General features: G+C 38.3%; 1 protein-coding gene across 2 annotated transcripts in view; it reads left to right on the top strand.

Moving 5' to 3' along the window:
- Snx19 (sorting nexin 19) overlaps positions 1 to 22,091 on the top strand; it is a 37,300-nt gene extending 15,209 nt beyond the window's left edge. The window contains exons 9-11 of one of the 2 annotated variants that reach the window (XM_027945438.2): positions 19,478 to 19,662; positions 20,524 to 20,611; positions 21,777 to 22,091. In XM_027945438.2, the coding sequence (XP_027801239.2) occupies positions 19,478 to 19,662; positions 20,524 to 20,611; positions 21,777 to 21,909 (406 nt within the window). In that variant the 3' untranslated portion in view covers positions 21,910 to 22,091. The remainder of the gene's footprint in view (positions 1 to 19,477; positions 19,663 to 20,523; positions 20,612 to 21,776) is intronic. The other variant, XM_027945440.2, reaches the window with a different exon arrangement.
- Positions 22,092 to 22,451: the final 360 nt, after the last annotated feature.

Genomic DNA, 22,451 nt, shown 5'->3' with positions numbered 1-22,451 from the left:
GAGGTCTTTCAAAGTCATTTTGTGCCAGTGGTCTCATTTGTTAAAGCAACAACCACAGCACTCCCAGTCTTACATTAGGAAGCAGAACACCTGGGCTCCTGTCCAGTACCGACAAGCACATGTGAAGTACATAGTTCCATAGTGTTTTCCAGGTTTCCTGGTGTTCCTGGTGACCTGGGTGGGGAGAACTACTGAAATCTGTTCTAATAGGAAAGCTTTGGAATCAAGCTAAGTTCTTCACCTTTCTGTCCCCATCCCTTGACACTTCTGCTAGATCCAGTTAGCTAGATAGATACACAGTTGGTAAATGAAAACTATCAAAACCTTTATGCAACTCATGCTATAAATTATATCAAAGAGAGGGCTTGCTCCTGAATTTTTCTTGATTTGCTCTTCACTTTTCATTCCTGGTTTTCTTTTCTGTTTTCTTATGGAATGCCATCACTATTTAGAAAGACAGGAAATTGTTAATGTATTTGTAAATATTGTACAAGAACAGAAATTTGTGGCTGCTTTTGAAAACCTTGTTGTATCTATAGACTGTTAAACATGGTCATGAAAGGTATTTCTAAATAATTGTATTTTGTAACCTGTTTAGGTATATCTCTTCCAGCCCCAAAAGTTCTTATTTATATCTAGTCAAACTTTATCCTTAGCCCATTTCATTTTCTGTTAGCTACAAGGAAACAGAACTATAGCTAGCTGGCACTCTCCTCATCCTGTGCTTTCATAGACAAGAATCTCATCCTTCCCCTTTCAAGATCTTCTGTCTTCCCTTGTAAATCCCTATTCACTCTACATTTTTGATCCTCTTCTCAAGAATCTTGTGCTGGTTTGACAGTGTTCCAGAAGCCTCCTTTAGATAGGAAGTAATAAGTCATGGTGTCTGAAGAAAGAACCAATTCCCTCTCCAGAGGCCCAAGGATTTGCCCTTCATGGCCATTGTCTCATACCAACAAGTCCCTGGATATATGGTAGACATGGAAAAGATGGGCCTTACTTCTAAATTCAGAGTGTAGAGATTGATCATCTCATCAGCAAGGTATTTACTATCCTGTAAGCTTTTGTTGAGAGTCTTATTTCACACAAACATTGGGCTAAACATTTCAAACATATTCTATCATTTAATCTCTTTAAGAGCCATATGGAACAGGTATTATGAATCCTACTTCTAACATGGGGAAAACTACGATTTACAAAGAATTTGTATTATTACATCAAGATGACAGGTCAAAATAGCACACATAAAATTTCAACCCAGTTTTTTCTAATTTTTAGCTATAATGATTCTTTAATTTTCAGGATCAGAACCTTTGCCCTATAATTTGAAGGATAAGGCCAACCCAAAAATCTTTCACTCTGAGTAGCAAACATTCCCCAAGAAGAGATTATCAGATAGTTTATAGAATACAAATTATATCTCACATGTAACAAAAAGAACACTGTTCCCTCCTAAAGTCAGCCTGTATTACTGTTCCCTGGGCAGCTTGCAGTTTTTATTTTTAAAAAGTAGTTTACGTAGTCCTTTATTTGCTTTAGTAAGCAAATAAGCCTGGAACTTGATATCTAGAGCTACAGCACCCTCCCCTCTGCACCTACCCTGACCACCCCCCCACAAGAGGTGTGATATGAGGTCCCAGTGTCCCCAGTGTCCCCATGACTGCCATCCAGGAGGCCACATGTTTGTTCTCTCTGAAAACACAGTTAGCTAAGCCATGTCCTTTTGAAGGGTACTAGGTTTCTCTTCCTTTAAATTCTGTGATTTAAGGAGCAGTAATATCTTGTGTCAGTACCTCAGGTGAATGCGTCCACTTCGCTAATTATCATAAACACACAGCAGTTTGGGCATCAGGAATAATACAGCCACCTGGATTTAGATGTATCTCCTCCTTAAAACAGCCTCATTCTCCAACCTCACATTATTTCCAAGCAGACAAGTTTATTCTGCTTCCAGCTTTCTTTACTCTCCCTGCTCCCTTAAAAGACCTATATATATAGCTCCCTTGGACTCCAGGGACTTCTGCCAAATTATAAGCATATTCTCTCCTTAGCCTACAAGGCAGGAAAAAAAAAAAAAAAAAAGACAGAGTAAATTTAACCTCATGACCCCTCTTTCCAAGCGAAAGTTGGAGGAGTTCTGTTCTGAGCCAGACTTATAAATCTCTCTTGATTGTTGATGGTGTGGAGAGAGTAAGGGAGGGGAGCTCAAGAGAAGTTAGATGCCCAAAAAAGGCATTGTTAAGTCAAAGGGAAGTGTTGCACGCATGCGCGCCTGACCTCGTATGTCAGCTTCTGTGCTGGGAAGGTCCAATTATGTAACAAGGAGTGCTCCTTATTTGGCAGGGGAAGGGGTGTGGGGGTAGCAAACTAAGCCAAGGAGCAAATCCAGCTTGTGCGAACTCTGCTCATGTCCGAAAACAGAAGAAACTTGACAGTATTCCTATATGCATCAAAATCAGGCTTAGGGAATTGGAAAAGTACTCAGAACTAGCCTGGGTTAAAGGGAAGGAAGAGAGATGTACTGTGCTCCATTGATGATAAAAGGTTTGGGGCAAGAAGATCCAGCCAAGGTAAGGGGTGAGATTATTTTGGAGTCTGATGTAGAGTAAAGGAATGAGAAGAAGTTGGACCAGCTCCCTGCCTAGATGCCCAGAGCCATGCCATGATAAAAATAGGAGCCAGGCCAGCAGTAGAGTACGTGAATGCCACGTCCAGGGCTCTGCCCTCCCCATGGCCCTGAAGATGGTATCAGACCCTGTGTCAAAAGGGCAGCAGACACATTCCTGGCATCTTCATCAAAATTTCTTAAAGAGTGAGTGAGTGAGTGAGTGAGTGAGGAGAGAGATTGTGTTGTATATGTTGGGGACACCAGGCATAAAGTCAGTAAAAAGGAGAAGGTTCTGTTATTTTTAAGAAAAAAAAGTAAAATTTAAAGTTAAAGAAATTTACAGAGGGGGAAAAAAAGAATGTACAGGAATAATGAGTCCAATAAGCAATGAACTTAAGAGAAAATTAAATGGCAAGTTCTGGAACTTAGGTCAGGCCATGGAATTGTTTTCTTAGAAAAGATATCTCTCTACAATTATCTGCTAGGAAAGGTTAGGATAAGAATATGGCAGAGCATTGAAGAGTGCTGCACTGCTAGATGGGATGTCCACCTCCCTTATGGATAAATGGGAATTGTTGACCATGAACTCTCCTGCTTTCATAATTGTCTTAAGTCATTCCAGAATCATAGATGTTCTCTGGGTGGAACTCCACTGCAAGGGCATCTTTTCTTGGTAGACGTGTAAGTAGTAGATGGAAAAGTGGTTTTTATAACACTCATTATTTCCTAAGGGAAACTCGAAGCCTGCCACTAAAGGGACACAAATAATTATAACAGGAAAGGAAATGAATTTATTACAGCATAACTATACCAGTTAAGCAGCTACATACTTTATGTACTAATGTGCAATTCTGTGAGATAGATTTATATTTTCACATTTTACAAATGAGGAAAATTATATTCAGATTAAATAACTTTTCCGAAATCATAGAACCAGGAAGTACCACACCCAAGATTCCACATAAGTCATTCTGATGTCAACACCCATGCACTTTCTACTACTGCACACTGCCTACCTCTGTGCAAGCTTTCTTACTGAGGAGTAGCCACTACAATTGTTGTCACTAGAAAACCCCTGTGACTTATTCTTGTGTAATATCTTGCTGTCCATCTGACTGGTCCCAGGAAGACATGCATCTGGTGGTAGCATATAAACTTATTTCTGTTTGCATTTTCTTATTTTATTCTTAAAGCACCCCTGAGCTAGTTAGAGATTGACTAGGTTTCACCATTCTACATCTCTACTTTTTCGAAAGTAGAGAAAAAGTATAAAAATTAAAGATTCAGAGTTACACAAATCACAATTCTTTCCTTTGTTCAGAAAATACAGATCACAGTTTTTTCTTTGCTCCCTAACTTCCTTTTCATCTACTCTGGTGCCTTGATGTAGTTTATACCTGATCTCTTCCTATGCGCTTCTTCTCTAGAAAAAATGCTTACTCTGGAAAAATGAATACTTTTGTAGAAGTTATAGATACAAAATTAACTCAAACTAGGTCTTAAGGTTTCTCATATCAGGTTTAACTCCTGGCCTAGTAATAATCATTGACTCGGGCTGGTTTTATTGGTGCCGAAATTAACTTTTCACAGTGATAGCTTTGCTCAGATTATATTGTATCTCCTTGGAGACAAGGAGCTCTACTTGTACCATGCCTCTTCCTTGGGCCATGCCAAAGCGAAGTTCTTGACCTCTACAGATCAGGCCAGAATGGACCCCAGCAGTTTCACCTACTATATACTTACTGTATGAGTGGTCTGCCTGATAACTTTCTTAGATGTTGCTTATTCTACACCCATCTTAAAAATGTGTGCCCATCCTGTCATGTACTGGCAGTCTCCACTTGAATGTGCCTTTAAAGTTATAACAAGTATGTGACAGCTGACTGCCTTGTGCCTGTGCATTGTGTGTTTACACTTTTGTATGTGGCATGTGCTCTTAAATTCTCATATACTCAAGTTCATTTACAGCAGTGGTTACTGTAAAAGTTAGGGGGGAAAGTGCAGAATGTCAAAATTACTTAAAACTCACAGCCTTTTTTGTTCCCTGAGTCACATTATTGGTATATCTTGCCCATCTCTATATCTCTGACAACTTAATGTTTTAATGACAACTCTAAGTCTCTTGAGGGAAGGGACTGTCTTATTCATTATTATTACATCTTAAATACCTAGCCTGATACATAGGAGACACTTATTTAATTTGTGTCAAATGAATGAACGTGTAAGATCACATGCCATTCCACTTGAATCAGTCCCTCTGCTTATCATTACTGAGACCCTCGTGGTTCTTCAACAGGACTAGGGAAAAGAAATGCAAATGGAAACAATCTTTCATCCTTCCCCCACAGGGCATTCCCAGCTTTTAAACTGGGCAACTATAATTCCCAGAGTCATGATGGGCCTAAGCAAAGAGATTTTTATTTGGGGCTTTTCAGTCCATCTACCCTTTTCAGTCCATCTGCACTATCATTTCCAAAAAAGTACAGTGCCCCTGACCTTCCTGGGCTCCCCACTATGAGGCCCCATTGAGTTTACCCTCTCAGAAAGCATGGCCCATCCTCTTCCTGCTCCTTCTAGATCTCTCTCCTTCCACTTGGGAAAGAAAATATATGAACCTTGAAGTCAGTCAGATCTGAATCTAAATCCTACCTTTAGGTTTAGAATCTGTGATTTTAACAGGTCACTTAATCTGCCTTTGCCACAGTTAACTCTCTGATGGGAATAACAGTACCTTTCTCATGAAGTTGTTTAGGGAATAAGAGATAATGTTAGAGAGGCTTTATAAAGAGGAAAGTATGTATGGAGCTAGACCTTTTGAGACAGGTATCAATTAGAATGACTTGGGATGAATAATATTCCAGACACTGAAATACTTTTAAAGGATAATGTCTCTATTTAAAATAAAAGATAATCTTTAAGCATGTTTTGAATATTTTTAGCCATGTTCTCAGAAAAAGAATCTGTCATGTCCACATTGTTTTTGTTTAAATGTATCAAAGAAAATGGAGCAAATTATGTTTTATGCATTTATTAATATGTCAAAATGAACCTCGTTATTATGTATAACTATAATGCACTAATAAAAACAATAAATAAACAAAACACACATTAAAAATTAAATAAAATTGTCACAGGAAGACTTGCCCAGCTACTAGGTGGAAATGAGTACAAGAATTCTCCCTATAGGCACCAGGTGGCACTGCAGGTTAAATAATACCCATTCCTTCTCTGAGGGAGACCTATTTTGCAATTATAGGTCACGTGCTCTGATGGTGATGATATCCAAGCCATGATGCATCTTGCATCATGATTCAGAGGCCATCAGTCCACCCATTCCATAGTGCCAATGACTTTTAGACAAGCCAAGTTGCTTTTTTCTTTCACCCTTTACTCTGTTCAGATGGGTCTTCAACATTTCCTTCTTTCTCTGAGCAATGTATACTGCCAGAAGTTGTCCCTTTGAGTGAATTCTATCCCTTAAGAATTCAGTGCTAGAAGATGTTCTTTCAGAATAGAATGAACCAGTCTGTGATGATGATGAGACCAGCTGGACATCTAAGTGGAAAGAATCTTGTCAATACTGTATAAGCTAGTTTGTCCTATACTAAAGGACTTTTTGGAGAGTTAGTGCCAGATTGCCCTGATATTAGGAATCTTATGCCTGTTATGTAAGCAAGGGATTTCTTGTTACTTGCAGCCATGAGACCATTTGGCTCTTTCTTATTAACTTGGTTTTAGAGAAGCAATTACATGTTTATGCTCAGTTTTGTTTTTGTTTTGAGGTGCTGGAGATAGAACCCAGGGCCTTATTGCATGGTAGGCAAGTGTTTTACCTCTGGCCTTAGAGTCTTCACCAAATGTCTTATTTAGGAATAGACCTATTTGGTACTGGAGCAAGGATAGAGTAAGGGTGAACTGGTGGGAGATATACTTTAGTCCAGCTCTAATGTAATACCAGCATCAAAGGAGTTCTCAGCAGGGAATTTAGCCCTCCTGGGAGGGCAGCTTGCCGAATAAATGCAGTGTCAAGATAAGTCCCTGGACCTCTTTCCCCTATGGTTTATTTTTCCTCTTTTTTCTTTTCTTTTTCTTTCTTGCTTTTTTTTTTTCAATGTTATCTATTACCCATATTTTCTAATCACACAGTTGGTACCCCCAAAATTCTTACTATGCAGAGATTCTAGAGTTGCCACCTCTCTGTCCTTATGTCCTTAGTATCAGCATAGATAGCCTTCTAGCTTGGAAAGGTTTTGAAATTCAAACTGCAGAGAGGAAACTGGAAACAAATATCTTTAGATAATTCTTCCATACAGATGATTCTGTTCATTATAGTCACTTTCCTTCTCCTTCACACCCTCTCGAGCATTTTTCCTGCTTCTTTATCTTGGACATCTGCTTCTCATGTATATCCTTTGTTCTCAAGGCTGTTCTTTTCCAGCCTCCTCTGTTACCTCTAATATCAATAGAAATTTGGAGGTCAGCCCCTTCTGAGTCGGGAGTACATAATTACTTAGCACTTCTCCCCCTACCACTATTTCCCTTCCCATCCTTGTCTCCTGTGGTGGTGGTTCTATGCCCAGAGCAGAGCATGGAGCTCTCCCTGTGAGGTAAAGTCACCATGAACAATAGGGGCTCTGGTTGTCAGGACAACACTAAATCACTGTCTTCTCCCCTCCTTTGTGTCTTGCCTTTCTTCCTGGTGTTCCAGCCATCAAGGACTTTATACCCTCTCCTTGCCCTTTCCCCTCTAGCAGACTCAATTTTCTTCTGAATGGGTGGCCACTTTAATTACCTTCCCCTTCTCCAGGCCACCTCCCTGCCCTTGCCCTGGAAAGGCAGGGTCAGAATAACTACCTGGGGACTGAGAATCAGCCAGGCTTACAGTTCACATGAGGCCAAGGAGAGGAAGCAGACATTTTGAATCCAATTTCTACAATGAAAGTTTCACTGTATAAAACATAGAGGTCAGGTTTAGGAAGGAAAGTTTATTACACAAATTTAGTATGCCCCTGAAGACTTTTAAATAACTTTTTTTATGTGCCATACTATCTTGCTATCAATGCACTATGTTCCAGCTCAGAGAAAATCAGGGCTGACAGACTTTACAATTAACATGGAAAAGAACTGAATACCCATGAACTGAATACTCATACCATACCTTTCCAAGTAGAAGGCTATATATCCTGATACTTTACACCCTCTGAATACTCAGCCTTCTACAAGCTATCTATCCTGATAACTTTACACTCTCTCCTTGCCCTTTCAGAGAGGTGGCAACTCCAAAATCTCTGCATAATAAGAACTTTGGCATTACCCATAACCCCACAGGGCCCTTTTCCAATTTTATTTACTCATTACCAAATTGTTCACTGTCCCTGTTATTTACTTCCCTGGGCCTGCCAGGAGAGGAGTAAGCAATTTTACAAGGAGAAAACTCAAGCATAAATGCCTAAAGATGCTGCTATCATTTAGTTCCTTTGGCCTAGTAGAATTTTTTTAAGAGAATTTAGAGGATTCTTTTGATCTGTTGCATGCACAAACATACAAGCAATTTCAAAAAGGCTTTCATTTGTCTTACTTGATTTTGATGATAACTTCATGAAGAAGGCACAGTAAGAATTAGCCCATTTTGTAAAGAAGGGAGCCAGAATTCAGTTCATTCAACTTGTCAGTGGTGAAGGAATAATTTAAATTCTAGATGACAAGATACAAGGCTCAAAGGTGTTTGTGGCTTTTCCATGCTAATTGTAAAGTCTATCAGCCCTAATTTTCTCCTATCTGGACTATAGTGCATTGATAGCAATATGGTATGGCACAGAAAAAAAGGTTATTTAAAAGTCTTCAGGGACATACTAGATTCGTGCAATAAACTTTTAAATTGGAATCCCAAGGGTGTCACTCAAATCTAAACAAATATTTAGAGATCTCCCTTTGTAATTAATCATATTTATCCCAAGAACACAGAATCTTCAAATGTCTCCCTTTTATTCTGTATTTGTTAAGAAAGGTAGATTGACCTTTGATTTTGGTCTTTTTCCCCACATCCTGCTATGGTCTTTCTTCTTTTCTTCTAACTTGTTTCAAATAATGGTTTGGAATCATTTGGATAATGTTCCTTCCATTAGAGTCACCTCCCAAAATACAAGTGTGACTTATAGTCAACATAACCCCCTTTGCTTTTGTTTGACTTTCATTCTCTTCTGTCCTCTAGACCTGTTTGCCAGGAAAACCAACAAAAACATAGGCTGCTGGCAGCTGTCTCTCTTCTCTAGGATTTATAGTGTGCCAGAAAGGAAGCATGGCTGACCCACTCCCTCGCCTTCCACCTCTCTTTGCTTCCAGAGGAATGCATAACTAGGTGTGAATTGCCTATTACATGGATTACTCATAATGAATTCTTCATTCTAGATCAGCTGACTTACTACCCAGCATACTCTTTAAAACATTCACCCTGCAGCTGGTGGATTGGCCTACAGTTTAGTATTATTATTAGCTTAAACAAAGATCATTAGGAAAGAATCTAAAGTTTATTATGAAATATTTATATAAATACATATGAATGCCAAACACAAAGTATTTGCATCTTGTCCATAGTCTTTTAAATCTGCCATTGTCCTCATTCATAAACATTAATAATTGAGATCACTTTTTTTCTGATTTAAAAACTAAGATTTTTTAAAAGTGATTTAAAAAAAAAAGAAACCCCAAATTTGTACCTTTGGCAGTTTAATATCCAGTTGGAAGTGAAAACTTACAAGAAATTCTAGTGTAAACTTGAGGCTTCAAAAAGAACTGTCTCTGTGAGTCTGAAGGGATCAAGTAATCAATTGTGAGGGGCCCCAAAAAGGCTTACAGAGCAGATGACATCAGAAAAGCACTTAAAGATTGAGGAGATATTAGAATGGCTATTATCACAAATAAATAAATAAACAAAAAAAAACATTTGCTGGTGGAGGATATGGAGAAAGAAGTAGTCTTATATGTTATTGATGCCATTATATATGCTATAATGGCTGTAACTAATTTATATAAATTAGTTACAGCCATTATAGAGGTTTGGAGGTTCCTCAAAAAACAAAATATAGAACTATCATGTGATCCAGCTACCCCACTCCTGGGGATATCTACAAAATAGGTGAAATCAGCATTGTAAAGAAATAGTTGCATGCCTGTGTTCATTACAGCACTATTTCAATATCTAAGATATGGGATCAATCTAGGTGCCCATCAACAGATGAAAAGATTTTAGAAAATGTGGTATATACATGCAATGGAGTATTATTCAGCCATAAGGAAGAATTTAATCCTTTCATTTGCAGCAAAATGAATGGAACTAGAGGACATTATGTTAAGTGAAATAAGCCAGCCGTAGAAAGACTACTGCATACTATCTCTCATATGTATAAGTTAAAACAGTTGACCTGAAAGTAGAATAATGATTACTAGAGATTGGGAAGTGTGGGGGGGGAGGGTGGAAAACAAGTTGGATTTGATAAGTGCTTGCTATCAGCATGTATGGAAATACCACTGAACCCCCAATAATATTATGTACAATATTAACATATGTTAATAACTTCTAAAAGTGAAGGGTATTTACAGTAGACATTGAGGAATAGAGCATTCAAGGCAGAACAGTGGTAGAACAATATATCTGTGGTACTAAAGAAGTTAGGTATGCTTAGGAATATACAGTGTGTAAAAAGACTAGCCGAAGATAACACTGTAGGGTTTAATGTGATTAAACTGATTCATTTAGAGCCCTGTGAGTCATTGAAGAATATAGCACCTGTCCCCCATTTGGTGGGAAACAATTTACAGAACATATAATGACAACGTGATCACATTTGCAATTTAGAAAAAAAATCACTTAAATAATGCTGTAGAGGATTCATTAGTGATAAAGTTGGGGCCAGGGAGAAAAATTGGGAAGGAGTTGCATTGATAGAAATGACAAGACAGGAGAAATTTAGCTGAGGTCACTGCTATAGGGATGGTAAAAGGGATGATGAATTCGTGAGATACTGAGAAGATACAACCAACCAGATATAATACCTATTGCATTGATTCTCTAGCATTGGATAAAGGTTGGGGAAAAGAGAAATCAAGAACAATTCATACGTAGTTTTCTACCCTGTAAATTCAGAAGCATAATTATTAGGATAGAATAGTGTGTTTTGAACAGTATATCTAGGTTATGATTAAAAGTCCCTTATTGGCTAGTAAATCAACAATTATCTACTTTGATTTCTGAAAAAAATAAACAGTGACACCTGAAAAAGCCACTATATATATATATATATATCACATGATAACTCATATGGTGGACTCCAGATTCCAAACAGAGTCCAACTGAGGAGTAGTAGAAAGAATATGCTCTGCAGGAGACCCTTCAGTCCAATGAAAAGGGAATAGTGGAAGCCAATTTTAGATAATGTTAAAAATTAGAAATTGTGGAAAATAGCTGATTCAGAAAGGAAAGCAAAGGTGGACAAAAAGGTACTAAAATTCCCAGGAGAGCATAGAGAATGAGATTAAAAAATACTGCTTTTTATATTATAGTAACAAAAGAACATAAAATTTTAACCCCAAAGTTATCCCTGAAACTTTTGGAACAGATGATTCATTTAGTAAATATTTAATGATTTATTGTGTGATTGGCACCAATGCAGAAGGAGATATCAGAATGAGTTAAGTCAGATTACTACCCTTAAAACCTTACAGTCTTATTCTTTTGATACTTATAAGGTGTTCAACCAATATATGTTTAATAAATGAATAAACAAATTAAACACGATTCCAATGAGGAAAAAACAAAGAATCAGTATCAAGTGAAACCAGGATAGTTAACTAAGATCAGATTGTAAATGAACATACATTAAAAAATAGAGAGGGAACATAGAGTAGCATGGATAAGAATGGAGTCTGGTAAACTTAAACTCAGAAGGAACTGAAGTTGTAGATAAATATTAGGGGGAAAGACTTTTTTAAAAAGAGCAACAGTAACAACAACAAAAGGTAAATTGCTTGGGATACATGAGAAAGCATTCATTCAACAAAAAACGAATTAGTCTATTATTTGCTAGGCTATTTAATTTCTGCTTTAGTTTGGTTTTGTGTTTTGTTGTTGTTTGGTTTGGTTTGGTTTTTTGTTTGTTAAGGAGAAGGTTCTAACAAGAATTAAACAAGCATGATTAAAGTAGAATTGAAGATTAAAATAGGAATGAAAATAATAAGAGCATTTAATGTGGTTTCCAGTTCATGTACCGGGCCCAGATAAATTTTATTTCATGAAACTGAAAGAATTTATATGTATAAATAAGATCATTGAGAGGCATTGCTAGAAATGGTTTGGTATTAAACAAACATCTTGCCTTTTAAAAAATGGATAAAGGTTGTGAACCCTGACATTTATCTCTGGAAATTTCTGAAGCAGATTAGGAAATAGATATGTTTTACACACACTCAGGAAAGGAAATAACAAGCTCTAGAAAGCAGTATGGAGTGTGTCCTGCCTGATTTAGAATGGCTTGTGTCTTTGATGGGATTATGAGGCCTTTAAATGAAAGGACTACAATGATAGTTACATTTTATATGGATTTCAACAAGCTTTTGCCATAAGATGCGTATAGACAAAGTTGACGTGTGTGACATAGACTATAATAGTACTTTTAAGTGATTAGTGGCTAGTTGAGCTGTTTTTAAATTGATGTCAAACTGGAAAGAAATGTCTAATGATAGAACATTGCTCTTGTTTTTATCTTGTTCAATTTTTTTCATTAGTAGCTTTGAAAGTAATCTTAGAGGCATAATTTATATTCTAGATGACAAAAGACAAGATTCAAAAATATTTTGAATGATAATCTAAAACCACAAAATGAAATTTGGTTAAAACAAACATTATAAACCAGAATTCACATTTTTTTAATTACACAAATAAAGAGTGCAAGATAGGCATAAACAAGGGACATGTGAATTTTTAAAAAAAAAATATACGTATCTGGACTTAGGGTTTTAGTTGACTGCAAATCCAGTATGAGTCAGTATTTTTTTGTATATGTCAAAAAGCCAGCACAGTCTTAGGTGTCTTAATAGAAGAATAGCATCTAGATCAAGGAGAGCACTAATCTCCTTTGCCCTTGCTGGTCAGGTCACATCTCAGGGCTGTGTAGTTCTGGGTGCTCTATTTTAAGAGAGAAAAAAACAAAGCAGAAGCCACCCAGAGGGTGGAATCGGGATGAGGAATGGTTCATTTCTCTCTTCCATTCATCAAACATTTACTGAGTATCTACTGGGTGCCCAACTCTGAGGTTGGCAGAATTAAGGGTGTATAAGTTGTAGAAGAGATTTAAGAGATACATAATAGATGAATTTAGAAATGCAAAGTTCTGTCTTATGGAGAGATTTGATCTACCATCTGTTAACTCCACATGATGGAACTACTAGGACTAATGACTATAATTCACAAGGAAGTGGATTTGGGTTCCCAATATTTAAGAAGCATTTCTACGGAACTATAGTTATCTTTTTCAGAAATTTTGAAACTTCCCCAGTGTCACACGCTAATGGGTGGCAGAAGTAGGATAGAAGTACAAGCTTTGGGATTCACAAGCCAGAGCCTTTGTCTGTGCCTCAATATTTACAGAGGGAATTTCTGCTTTGGAGGAGATTAGATAGATAACCTCTAAACCTTCTTCCAACTCTCAAGTTGTGTCTATAAGCCATTTGATATGAAATGCTCTTTATTGGTTCTCAGTGTTTACATGTATAGAATTGGTGAATTTGGAAAAAATAATCTCTAAGGTTCAGTAAATGATTTCTTGAAGTTGCTTCTTTGAATAAGAATCTTCAAATTTATAATGCATATTAGTCTCACAACTGTGACTTATACATTACTAATTAAAATTTAAAAATGCTTGTTCCTAGATATAAAAGTATAGAACTCAGATGTTTTAAATTGTGGTTGTCAGGCAGAGTTAAGTTCTTCTCTTGTTGGACATGTTTCAAAGAGATGGATCCATGATTTAAAACATGAAAGCAAAGATCCAAGAAGAAATTGTGAATACTCTGTGAGCCATTTTAGATGTCACAATAGTTATTTGGAGAAAGAAGCTGGAGTTCCATATCCTCGGAGTTTATTTCCTCCTCATTCTTCTTCTACACAGAGCAGGAAAGGATGGTGACCTAGATACACAGTCAGAGGGCAGCAATGTTGAACTTTCTCAGACACAGCTGAGTAACTTGGGTCTGGCTGTTTATGGGACCCAGAAGTCTAGGACTAAGAGGTGACGACAGGAACTGTCTGTAAATACAAGGGGCCGTGGCAGGAAGACAGAGGCCTGGGAAAGGAATAGAGGGAAGAAAAGTAACTTTTATCAGGTGTGAAATTGACAAAAACAATTTGTTTAATGGGAAATGCCCTAAATCCACACTATCTCCCCCTCAAGACCTGCTTTTTCTCGTACCCTATAGATTGGGGCTCCTAAGTGGATGAGCCAATACTCAAAGTAATATGCAAGACCCGGGGTATGGATCACAATGTTTACGGTGTATACTATTGTAAACCTTTTATAGGGTACTTGGGTGGGTGGAGGTGGCCAGTGTTTCCAGGAAACTAAAAATATGGCTTGGGCTTGTTCTCCCTTCTCTCAGAACTCCTAATCCTTTATACTATATTAGTGTTTTCCGACTTTTTTTGAAAACTTCAATCCAGAGTAAGAAATAAATTTTACTTTGAATCCTGTCATGAACACATGCATAAGTACAGCCATGTACATGGATATACCCACACACATATCTGAGATACACACACACACACACACACACACACACATACATGTAATTCTCATATATTTTCTATTCTAATCTGTTTGTATTTCGATTTCTTAAAATGTTGCCACAAGTAACTTCCAATCATGTCCACAATTTGAGGAATATTGTTGTATAACTACAAAGTTTAAAATGACTGTGAAAGTACCCTGATACATGGATCCAAAAGACTCTACACTGAAAGCAGTGATTCTCAGATGGTGCCATTTCATCCTCAGGGGACACGTAGCAATGTCTGGAGATACTTTTGACTTTCACAGCTAGCATCTACTTAGGAGTCTAGAGGAGAAGGGGTGCACTAAACATTTTACAATGCATAGAACAGCCCTCGACTCCACAACAAAGAATTAGCAGTTCAAAGCATCCATAGTACCAAGATCAAAAACCCTGTTACAGGGATCATAAAATGAGTCAACACTTGTAATCTACTGTAGGCCTATTTGGAATAATAGAAGCTGTCCATAAACACAAGAAGGAGCCATTCAGGATCAGTTTTAACCTCCTTACCCTTTTCTGTCTCTTTTTCTTTAAACTGTAGTTGTTAGCTTAGGATAAAGTTTGAGCATAACAACCTTTGGGTTTTCTCTGAGGTTCAACCCAGTGAATAAATATGCCATAAGGAATGAACTTGTCATTTTCTTTCATTGAGAATGCACCAGATATTTTTTTGAATATTTATAGGTTTTCTATTTTATGATTCACTATTTTCCCAGTCTCTTTCTTATTAAACCATTTATTCAGGTCCCTTCCTCACTTAGTCATGGCAGCACGCTTGAAAAGAAAAGAAGTAAATTTGGCTAACTGGATTAGACATCATCTCTAGAGTGTTCTCCCCTTACTTATGAAATTTGATTCTGCTATTTTGATGGAAAATGACCTTCTGCTAACCTTGAAGTGTCATCATAAGCCCTGCTGTTAAACTATCTCCTTTTTAGCCACTGGTTCATTCATTCCTCTATCTATAGCTATTTCAGACCAGTTTTCCTTGAGCATGGAGGAGACATGCATTCCTGGTGTGATGGCAAGCCTTCATCCTCCACATCCTCCTTCTGTGCCTGATATAAGAGACACTCTTAAATGTCTTTGTCAGCCTGTTGCTTTTTGACGTGTTATTGTTTATTTCTGGGCCCCCTAATATGCTCTAGACTGCCTTATGCTCTACATCTTTCAGAGATGGCTTGACATAAAAGACCTGATTTAGGTTTTCCCCTTCTTTTCTTTGGATAAAGATAAAATGCATGACAGATATCTCTCTAAATCAAATATCAAAACTGGAATAGTGATGGAAAATAAAACCAATGCTATTTGAGGTTATTATCTACCATATTTATTTTAGCATATTTACCTCATGCATCTTGAATTACATAAACAACAACATTTGTATTTAGTAAATGACTTATTATAAGTAATTTATAATAAACAGTGGGAAGGACACATGTGTGTATCCACCTTGAAACTTTAGATTTTTATACAAACAGATTCCAGAAGTTGATGTTGAAAAGCTACTGTGGTGCATCAGTTTCATCCCTTTTGCTTTAAGAGTGCTATAGGGACACAGATCTGTTTTTTATCTTCCTACTCCTATGCTAAAAATATAAAGACAATGTGTGGACTAGAAAGATGCAGGGACGTAACAAGGAAGGGTCAAGGGATCAGTCTCTCTTCTAACACTCCTATGCCTAATCTGTTTGTTCTCTCTGCTCTTGCTCAGTTTCTAAGTTGATAAAGTTAGATAAAGAAATGATGGTATGTATGGTGCTTCACTTCAGAGCAGAACGATAGAATAAAATACAGGTATGGACACGAGAGAAGAGATTCTACCCTCTTTGTTGTTAGCAAGCACCTATTGGCATTCAGTCCTACCTAGGTGTCAGACAAGGCTAATTATACCAGATCCCTGTATCTAGCCATTTATAACTTTAGAAAAGTATCATGTGTAATAATAAAACATGTTTTAGAATTGGATTATGGCTCACAAATTTTAGCAGTTGTATTAAATGAGGAGCAGGGGTAGTTGTGATTTTCTTGGTTTGGGCTTTGTTGTTTTTCTTTCTAGACTGGAATGTCTGGTTTTCAGGATAATATACCAGCCCTCATAAGTGCTGTGCATTTTGTACACAAGAAAGAGTTGTTGCCCTTAGCCTTCTACACATGCTGCCTGGGACTCAACCCAATGTCTGAGAGAAAGTTTTTGCTTTCTGAGAGGAGAAGAAAGAGGAGAAAAGGCCTGGGCAAGAAAATTCTGGAAAGAGGGTGAATGTTTAAATCTCATGTAGTGCAAGCATGTAGTCTGTAAGGTATGGAAAAGAATAAGGAAAGCTGGCACCCAGAAGCCACTTTGTAACCTCTGTACCTAGTTGTAAACCTAAAGTTTGTTTCACTTCTGCCAATTTGTGTGAGTCTTATTTCGTACATCCCTAGGGCCAACTTTCAGGGCCTTCTGTTGACCAGCTCTGGGCCTCAAGTTTGAAGTCCTTGACAGTGTCTTTCTTCTGTTAGCAATTGGCATTTTACTTGGAGGTTTCAGTTCTCTTTGTGGTTAGTTCTCCCAGTTAACTCCCACAAATTCATTTAACTTACTGATTCATCATTATCATTGGATGCTTGATTTTACCTTTTCAGACTTTAATGCTTCTTTCCAATATTCCCACTTAGAGTTTGATAAGTTTTCTTATAGATTTGTATAAATTCACCATTTTGCCACATACTAAAATTCATCTTGCACTCAACATATGTGCACAAGATGCCAAATCACTATAGAAAGAGAATAAAAAGGAAATCCTTGCTATAATGCAGTGCAAGGTCCTGTCCCCACCACGTGATGCCAATTCAAAAGAATACAGCTCCTATCTTGTAAGGCATGCCCAAAAGATGACTGATGCCCAAATTAGCTGTTGTATAATGTGCTTAATCTAGGAAGGAATGGATAGATGCTGAGATACCTTTGAAGAGTTTGAATCACAGGCATTTTTGGCTCCAGACAACAGAAATAAGGGCAGAGTGGCTTATTATTTGCATATGTGAATGTGAAGCATAGTTAGAACTAATTCTGTCTGAATGTGTCTTATTCTTTGATTCTCCAGGCTTCTCAAAAATTTTGATTAGCAAGACTTTGTCCCTCTCTTGCAGATCTCTTAGATGACATCCTAGTACATATTGTTCACTTCCATGAAAGGCACAGAAGTGTATGTGGCTTGAGGTGAAGAAGGGAGTCCTTGGGTCACTTGATCCTCTGCAGAGAACTTAATCAGGTCATCACAACCTTCTCCCTCTGGTGACCCTCTTCTATAAACAGGAACAGGAATTCTTGCCACTGGATCCCTCTCATCAGGAGGCTTAGGCTTGCTGAATGAAAAGCCCTGTGAAAAGGAGATGCAGCCCTAATAATAACAGACACGATCGCGATGGCTATTTTGGGCTAGAGCAGCTTTGTGCCGCTCTTGATCTCCATCGATGTCTGCCATTCCTGCCCTGCTATTACCTTTCAGACTTCCTATTCTTAGAATCATTTGTGAGCCCTGGGCTTGGGGGATTGCAGCCCCCAGGACTGGAATGCCCAGCTTGAGCGGAATGCAGACTGTCTGGCAGAGTGGAGGTTAAATAAAGTTTGCCTTGGCAGCCCCTTCTGCTCTTGGACGGGTTACAAGTAATTTGGGTATAGGAGCAATGGTGTGAGCTGCTATGTGGTATGGTCCCAAACAGACTTCTGGACATGAATAGAAGTGGTAGAAGGTCCATCCATGACCAGCTTAGCCATGCCAGCCTCCAACCAGGTCTACTAAGGAGACCTTGACAGTCTTAAACCTCAACTAGTGATTATGTCACTCTGGAAAAAAAAAAATACAGGAACAAATAATGTTGAGACACCTTCTGGGTTTTTAGTTGAACTTTGGATTTGGTATATGGAAGAAAAAAGGGGAAGTATTTGTTATGCTGAAAACAATTGTCACTTAACATACGTTTTTGAGCATAAAATATTTTGGGAAATTTTTATGAAGTAGGAGACACAGAACTCTTGTGCCACTTACAATTGAGTTGAAGAAGCAAAGATATAAACAAATGAGAAATCATTCATACTCTAAAGTAAAATATTAGCTCCAAACTTGTGATCCAGCACTAAGGACTAGAACAGGTCTCAGCAGGAAGAGAGCACCTCTGAATGAGCAGGTCAAGAAGGACCTCCCAGAGGAGGTACAGCTAAACAAGGAGTGTTAAAGTGGCAGACTTCTATTACTTGAGAGGAGAGGGCAGGTATAGAAACTCCTCAAAATAGGTCATAGGGACTTGAAGACCAACTGGACATGCCAGGGTGACAAGAAAGAAGGTTAAGGGTTTGTTGTGTGAAAATCACGAAACCCTTAACTCTGAAGGCTGTGTGTACAGGTTACTTAGAAGGTTCTAATGATTCCTACTGGAAAGGTTAGATGCAACCTTAACTCAAGATTGAGGCCCTTTTAGTGTTCTGTTCTATAAAACCCTTGTACAACATGTGGCTCAGAGTGAATCAGTAAATAACACTATTATTGTTACTCAACTTCAAATTTTTAATCCCCATTATTGAATTGGCTTGGTTTTGATTTTGAGCATTGGTTGTGACTTTGCTTTGTCCTATTCTAATTGTTCACATGACTTATTCTATTTTAATCTACTGGGGATACTATAAGAAAATGCTATAAACTGAGTGGCTTATAAACAACTAGGTATATTTCATACAGTTCTGAAGGCTGGAAAGTTCAAGATCAAGGCACTAACAAATTTTATATCTTGCAAAGACCCACTTCCTGATTCATAGACTGCCGTCTTCCCCTGTGTCCTCACATGATCTCTTGGGCCTCTTTTTATAAGGGCATTAATCACATCATGAGGGCTCTTCCTCCATGACCTAATCGCTTCACAGAGTCCTCACCTCCTAATACCATCTCATTGAGGGTTAGGATTTCAATATTTGAATCTAGGAGGGAGATATAAACATCCAGTTCATTGTCTTGCTGCACCATTTTTTTCCCCAGGTTAATCTGAGATTTCTTTTCTTTTGTATCATAGGTGGCTAGAAGTGCAGGTAGCTAATCTCACGTGTCCACAGCACTGGGTGCAGTACCTCCGGCTTCTTCGGGAGTCCATCTGGCCTGGTGGAGTTCTTCCCAAGTTTCCGCGGCCTGTAAGGACTCAGGAACAGAAAGTGGCTACTGAGAAGCAAGCTTTGCAGAGCCTGATGGGAGTCCTGCCAGGTAATTGGATAAAGAGATTGATTATATTGAGAGCTCTTCTCCTCCCATCCTGCTTTGCCACCATTGCCCCACATCCTTCCCCATTTTCAGAAGAGCTCTGAACATAGCTAGACTCAAAAACCTATTGATCCCCCTACCCACCCATTTTGCCAACTAGTAGGAAAATGGTCATGGCTGTGATTCTTTTAGTTCTCACTTAGGTGATGACAAAACAGTGAAATGGATCACTATGGCCACACCCTAAATATTAGGGGAGAATCCTGTAGGTATTTGGGTTCATAATCCTTGGGCAGGTCTAAGGAAGCTGTGCCCTTCCCACCAGATGAAAACTTGGTTTTCTGCCAATTCATGGCATCTTGGGACCAGGGAAGAACATGATACATCCTACAAAAACTTAGACTTCATAAATTGAGCCCTTAATAGTAAGTAGAGACAAAACCCAAGAAAGTTTTTCTTCCTTTATGTTGTTTTAAAGGGCAGGAAAGGCAGCTTGTCACCTGTGGCTGTGGTAACTAGATGACAGTGGTGAATGCAACTCTGGGCAGTCTGTTTTATTTACCCTTATTTACCCTAACCTTCTCTTCTCCAACCTAAACCATTACCTCATAAGTAATACCAGTTCTTTTGTGGCAGGTTACAAAATTATTTCTTGAGGCCTATTTTTATTTAGGCACCTAACTGAAGAAACTTATTTTTCTTGACTTTAGTTTAGGAAAATTTCGTTTAACTACATGGTTTAGAGGTATGCCAAAATTACTGAATCTTTGTAAGATGGCAGAGATCCTGGGGAGACAATCTCCTTAGACCCTAAGACTTAAGTAGTAACAAAAAATTCTATCTTTTTTTTTTTTTCCACACTAGATTGTTTAATAGAAATCCTAGGGGTGAACAAATGCCAGTTGAGCTGGAGTCTAGTCTTGGAATCATTACAGCAGCCACTCATCAACAGGTAGGCTAAAACATGTGTACCCAGTATCAACACAGATAAGGCTGTCTGTGGTCCCAGAGGTATGCAGGGTTTCTAAAGCCCACATTGAGAATGGAATTCTAGACTTGCTATGGACTTGACTGCAAAGTCTAAGTCCAGGTTCCATACACATTAAGTAAAATCCAGACTTCTGAGCAGGTCATTTTATGGTAGTAAGTGACTATGGGACCAGCCCCCATTTGTATTTGGAAGAACTCAGCACAGAACTCCATATGAGCTGCTAAAACCCTGTTCCAGGCTCGTCCAGTGTGCTTAACAGTTCTTTCCACCATCTGTCAGCCATGTTAACACTGCAAGAACATACCTTGGCCTATGCATTATAAGCCACATAATGATTTTTATTAATTTTTATTGGTGCTTTATAATTATACATAATAGTTGGATGTGAGGGCAATCTGGCTACTACATCTACTACCCCATTGATTTCCAGAGTTGATTAGGCTGATCTGGCTGGTGAGGCAGGCATTCCCTTCCTTCATCACTGTTCCCTGTGCATTCTTTCAGAAGCTGGACACTTAGTAAAGAGGATAACCTTCCCCTAAGAGGAAGCCCATTCTTCAGTCAAGGGCGTATGAGTAGCTGTGCTCCCCTTAGAATTTTTAACATAGAATTATAGATTTTTAACATAGAATCCTAGCCTCACTGCAAAACTTGACCAGTGTTGAGATTAGGGGTTGTCTCTGCTTAATATGAAATAGATGAGATTGTGTCTTTCAACTGCCACTCCTCAAGAGTCCTGACTTTGTCTCACTGTCTATAAGGTAGCCTATAAATCTGTAGTTATTAATCTTAAGAAGAAGCAGTAGTTAGTAATGTGATATCACAGGGATTTTCCCTCATAGTTCTTCAGAATAGTCTTATGTGCTAATGTAAAAAGAAGTGGCAATTTATAAAATCTAGTCTCAAGTACTGTTATTGCCATTATTATGGTTGTAGCTTTTAGTAATTCAACAAACACTTATTAGTAGTTCAGTAAACATCTTGGGAGACACTTTATCAAAATGCTGCAGTTCAAAGTTATCAGTAACGGGTGAAGGGGGAAGCTAAAATAAATGTCACAAATAGGATCTTATGTTTCTTGACTCAGCCAGATTCTTCTCTAAGTTGTTTTATCTATTTGTTTCAGACATTTGATTTACTGCCTTGGAGACATCATCATAGAATTCTTGAATCTCAGTGCATCTGATGAGGAATCTGCCTCAAACACTTCTGCCTCAGATACCCCAGGCATCCCCAAGAGGATGGAAGTCTGCCCTTAGCTAGGGGTTATTCACATGATCTTCACAGGTTGAGAAAGGAGACTTAGCCACCCAGAGACCAGTCAGGATGCCCAGACCTCAGGAATCACCTTACAAGGCCTAGGTTTCAGTGGCTCAATTCTCCTATGAGTCCCACTCCATTTGTAGCAGGTGACAAGGATATATATGTACAATTGCATGCATATTCATGTCCATGGCTTTTTTTTTTTTTTTTTTGTGGTGTTTGTATTGTTGCTCGTGGTAGATCCTGTGTACTTTGGAGAAGGAAGCTGTTAAGTAGAGGAATGAGCCCCTTTTGCTTCTACTTTTGCCCTCCTCTGTAAGACTGCCAGAAATCTGATCCTGTACATACATGTGCCTAATCCATGAACACACAAGATCAAGATCTGGAAAGAATAAGAAAAAACTATAGCCAGATATCCTTGGAAGAGAAAACAATCTTCTGAGCTCTCTGTTCCCACCTGGAAACTAAAAATTCATTCAGGGCCACTCTTGAAAGTCAGATTCCCTGGTCCTACCTAGTTTCCTAACAATTCTAAAAG

This window comes from Marmota flaviventris, chromosome 9 (assembly GCF_047511675.1).
Source record: "Marmota flaviventris isolate mMarFla1 chromosome 9, mMarFla1.hap1, whole genome shotgun sequence".
Lineage (NCBI taxonomy): Eukaryota > Metazoa > Chordata > Mammalia > Rodentia > Sciuridae > Marmota > Marmota flaviventris.
This window is presented reverse-complemented; position numbering and strand designations above follow the sequence as displayed.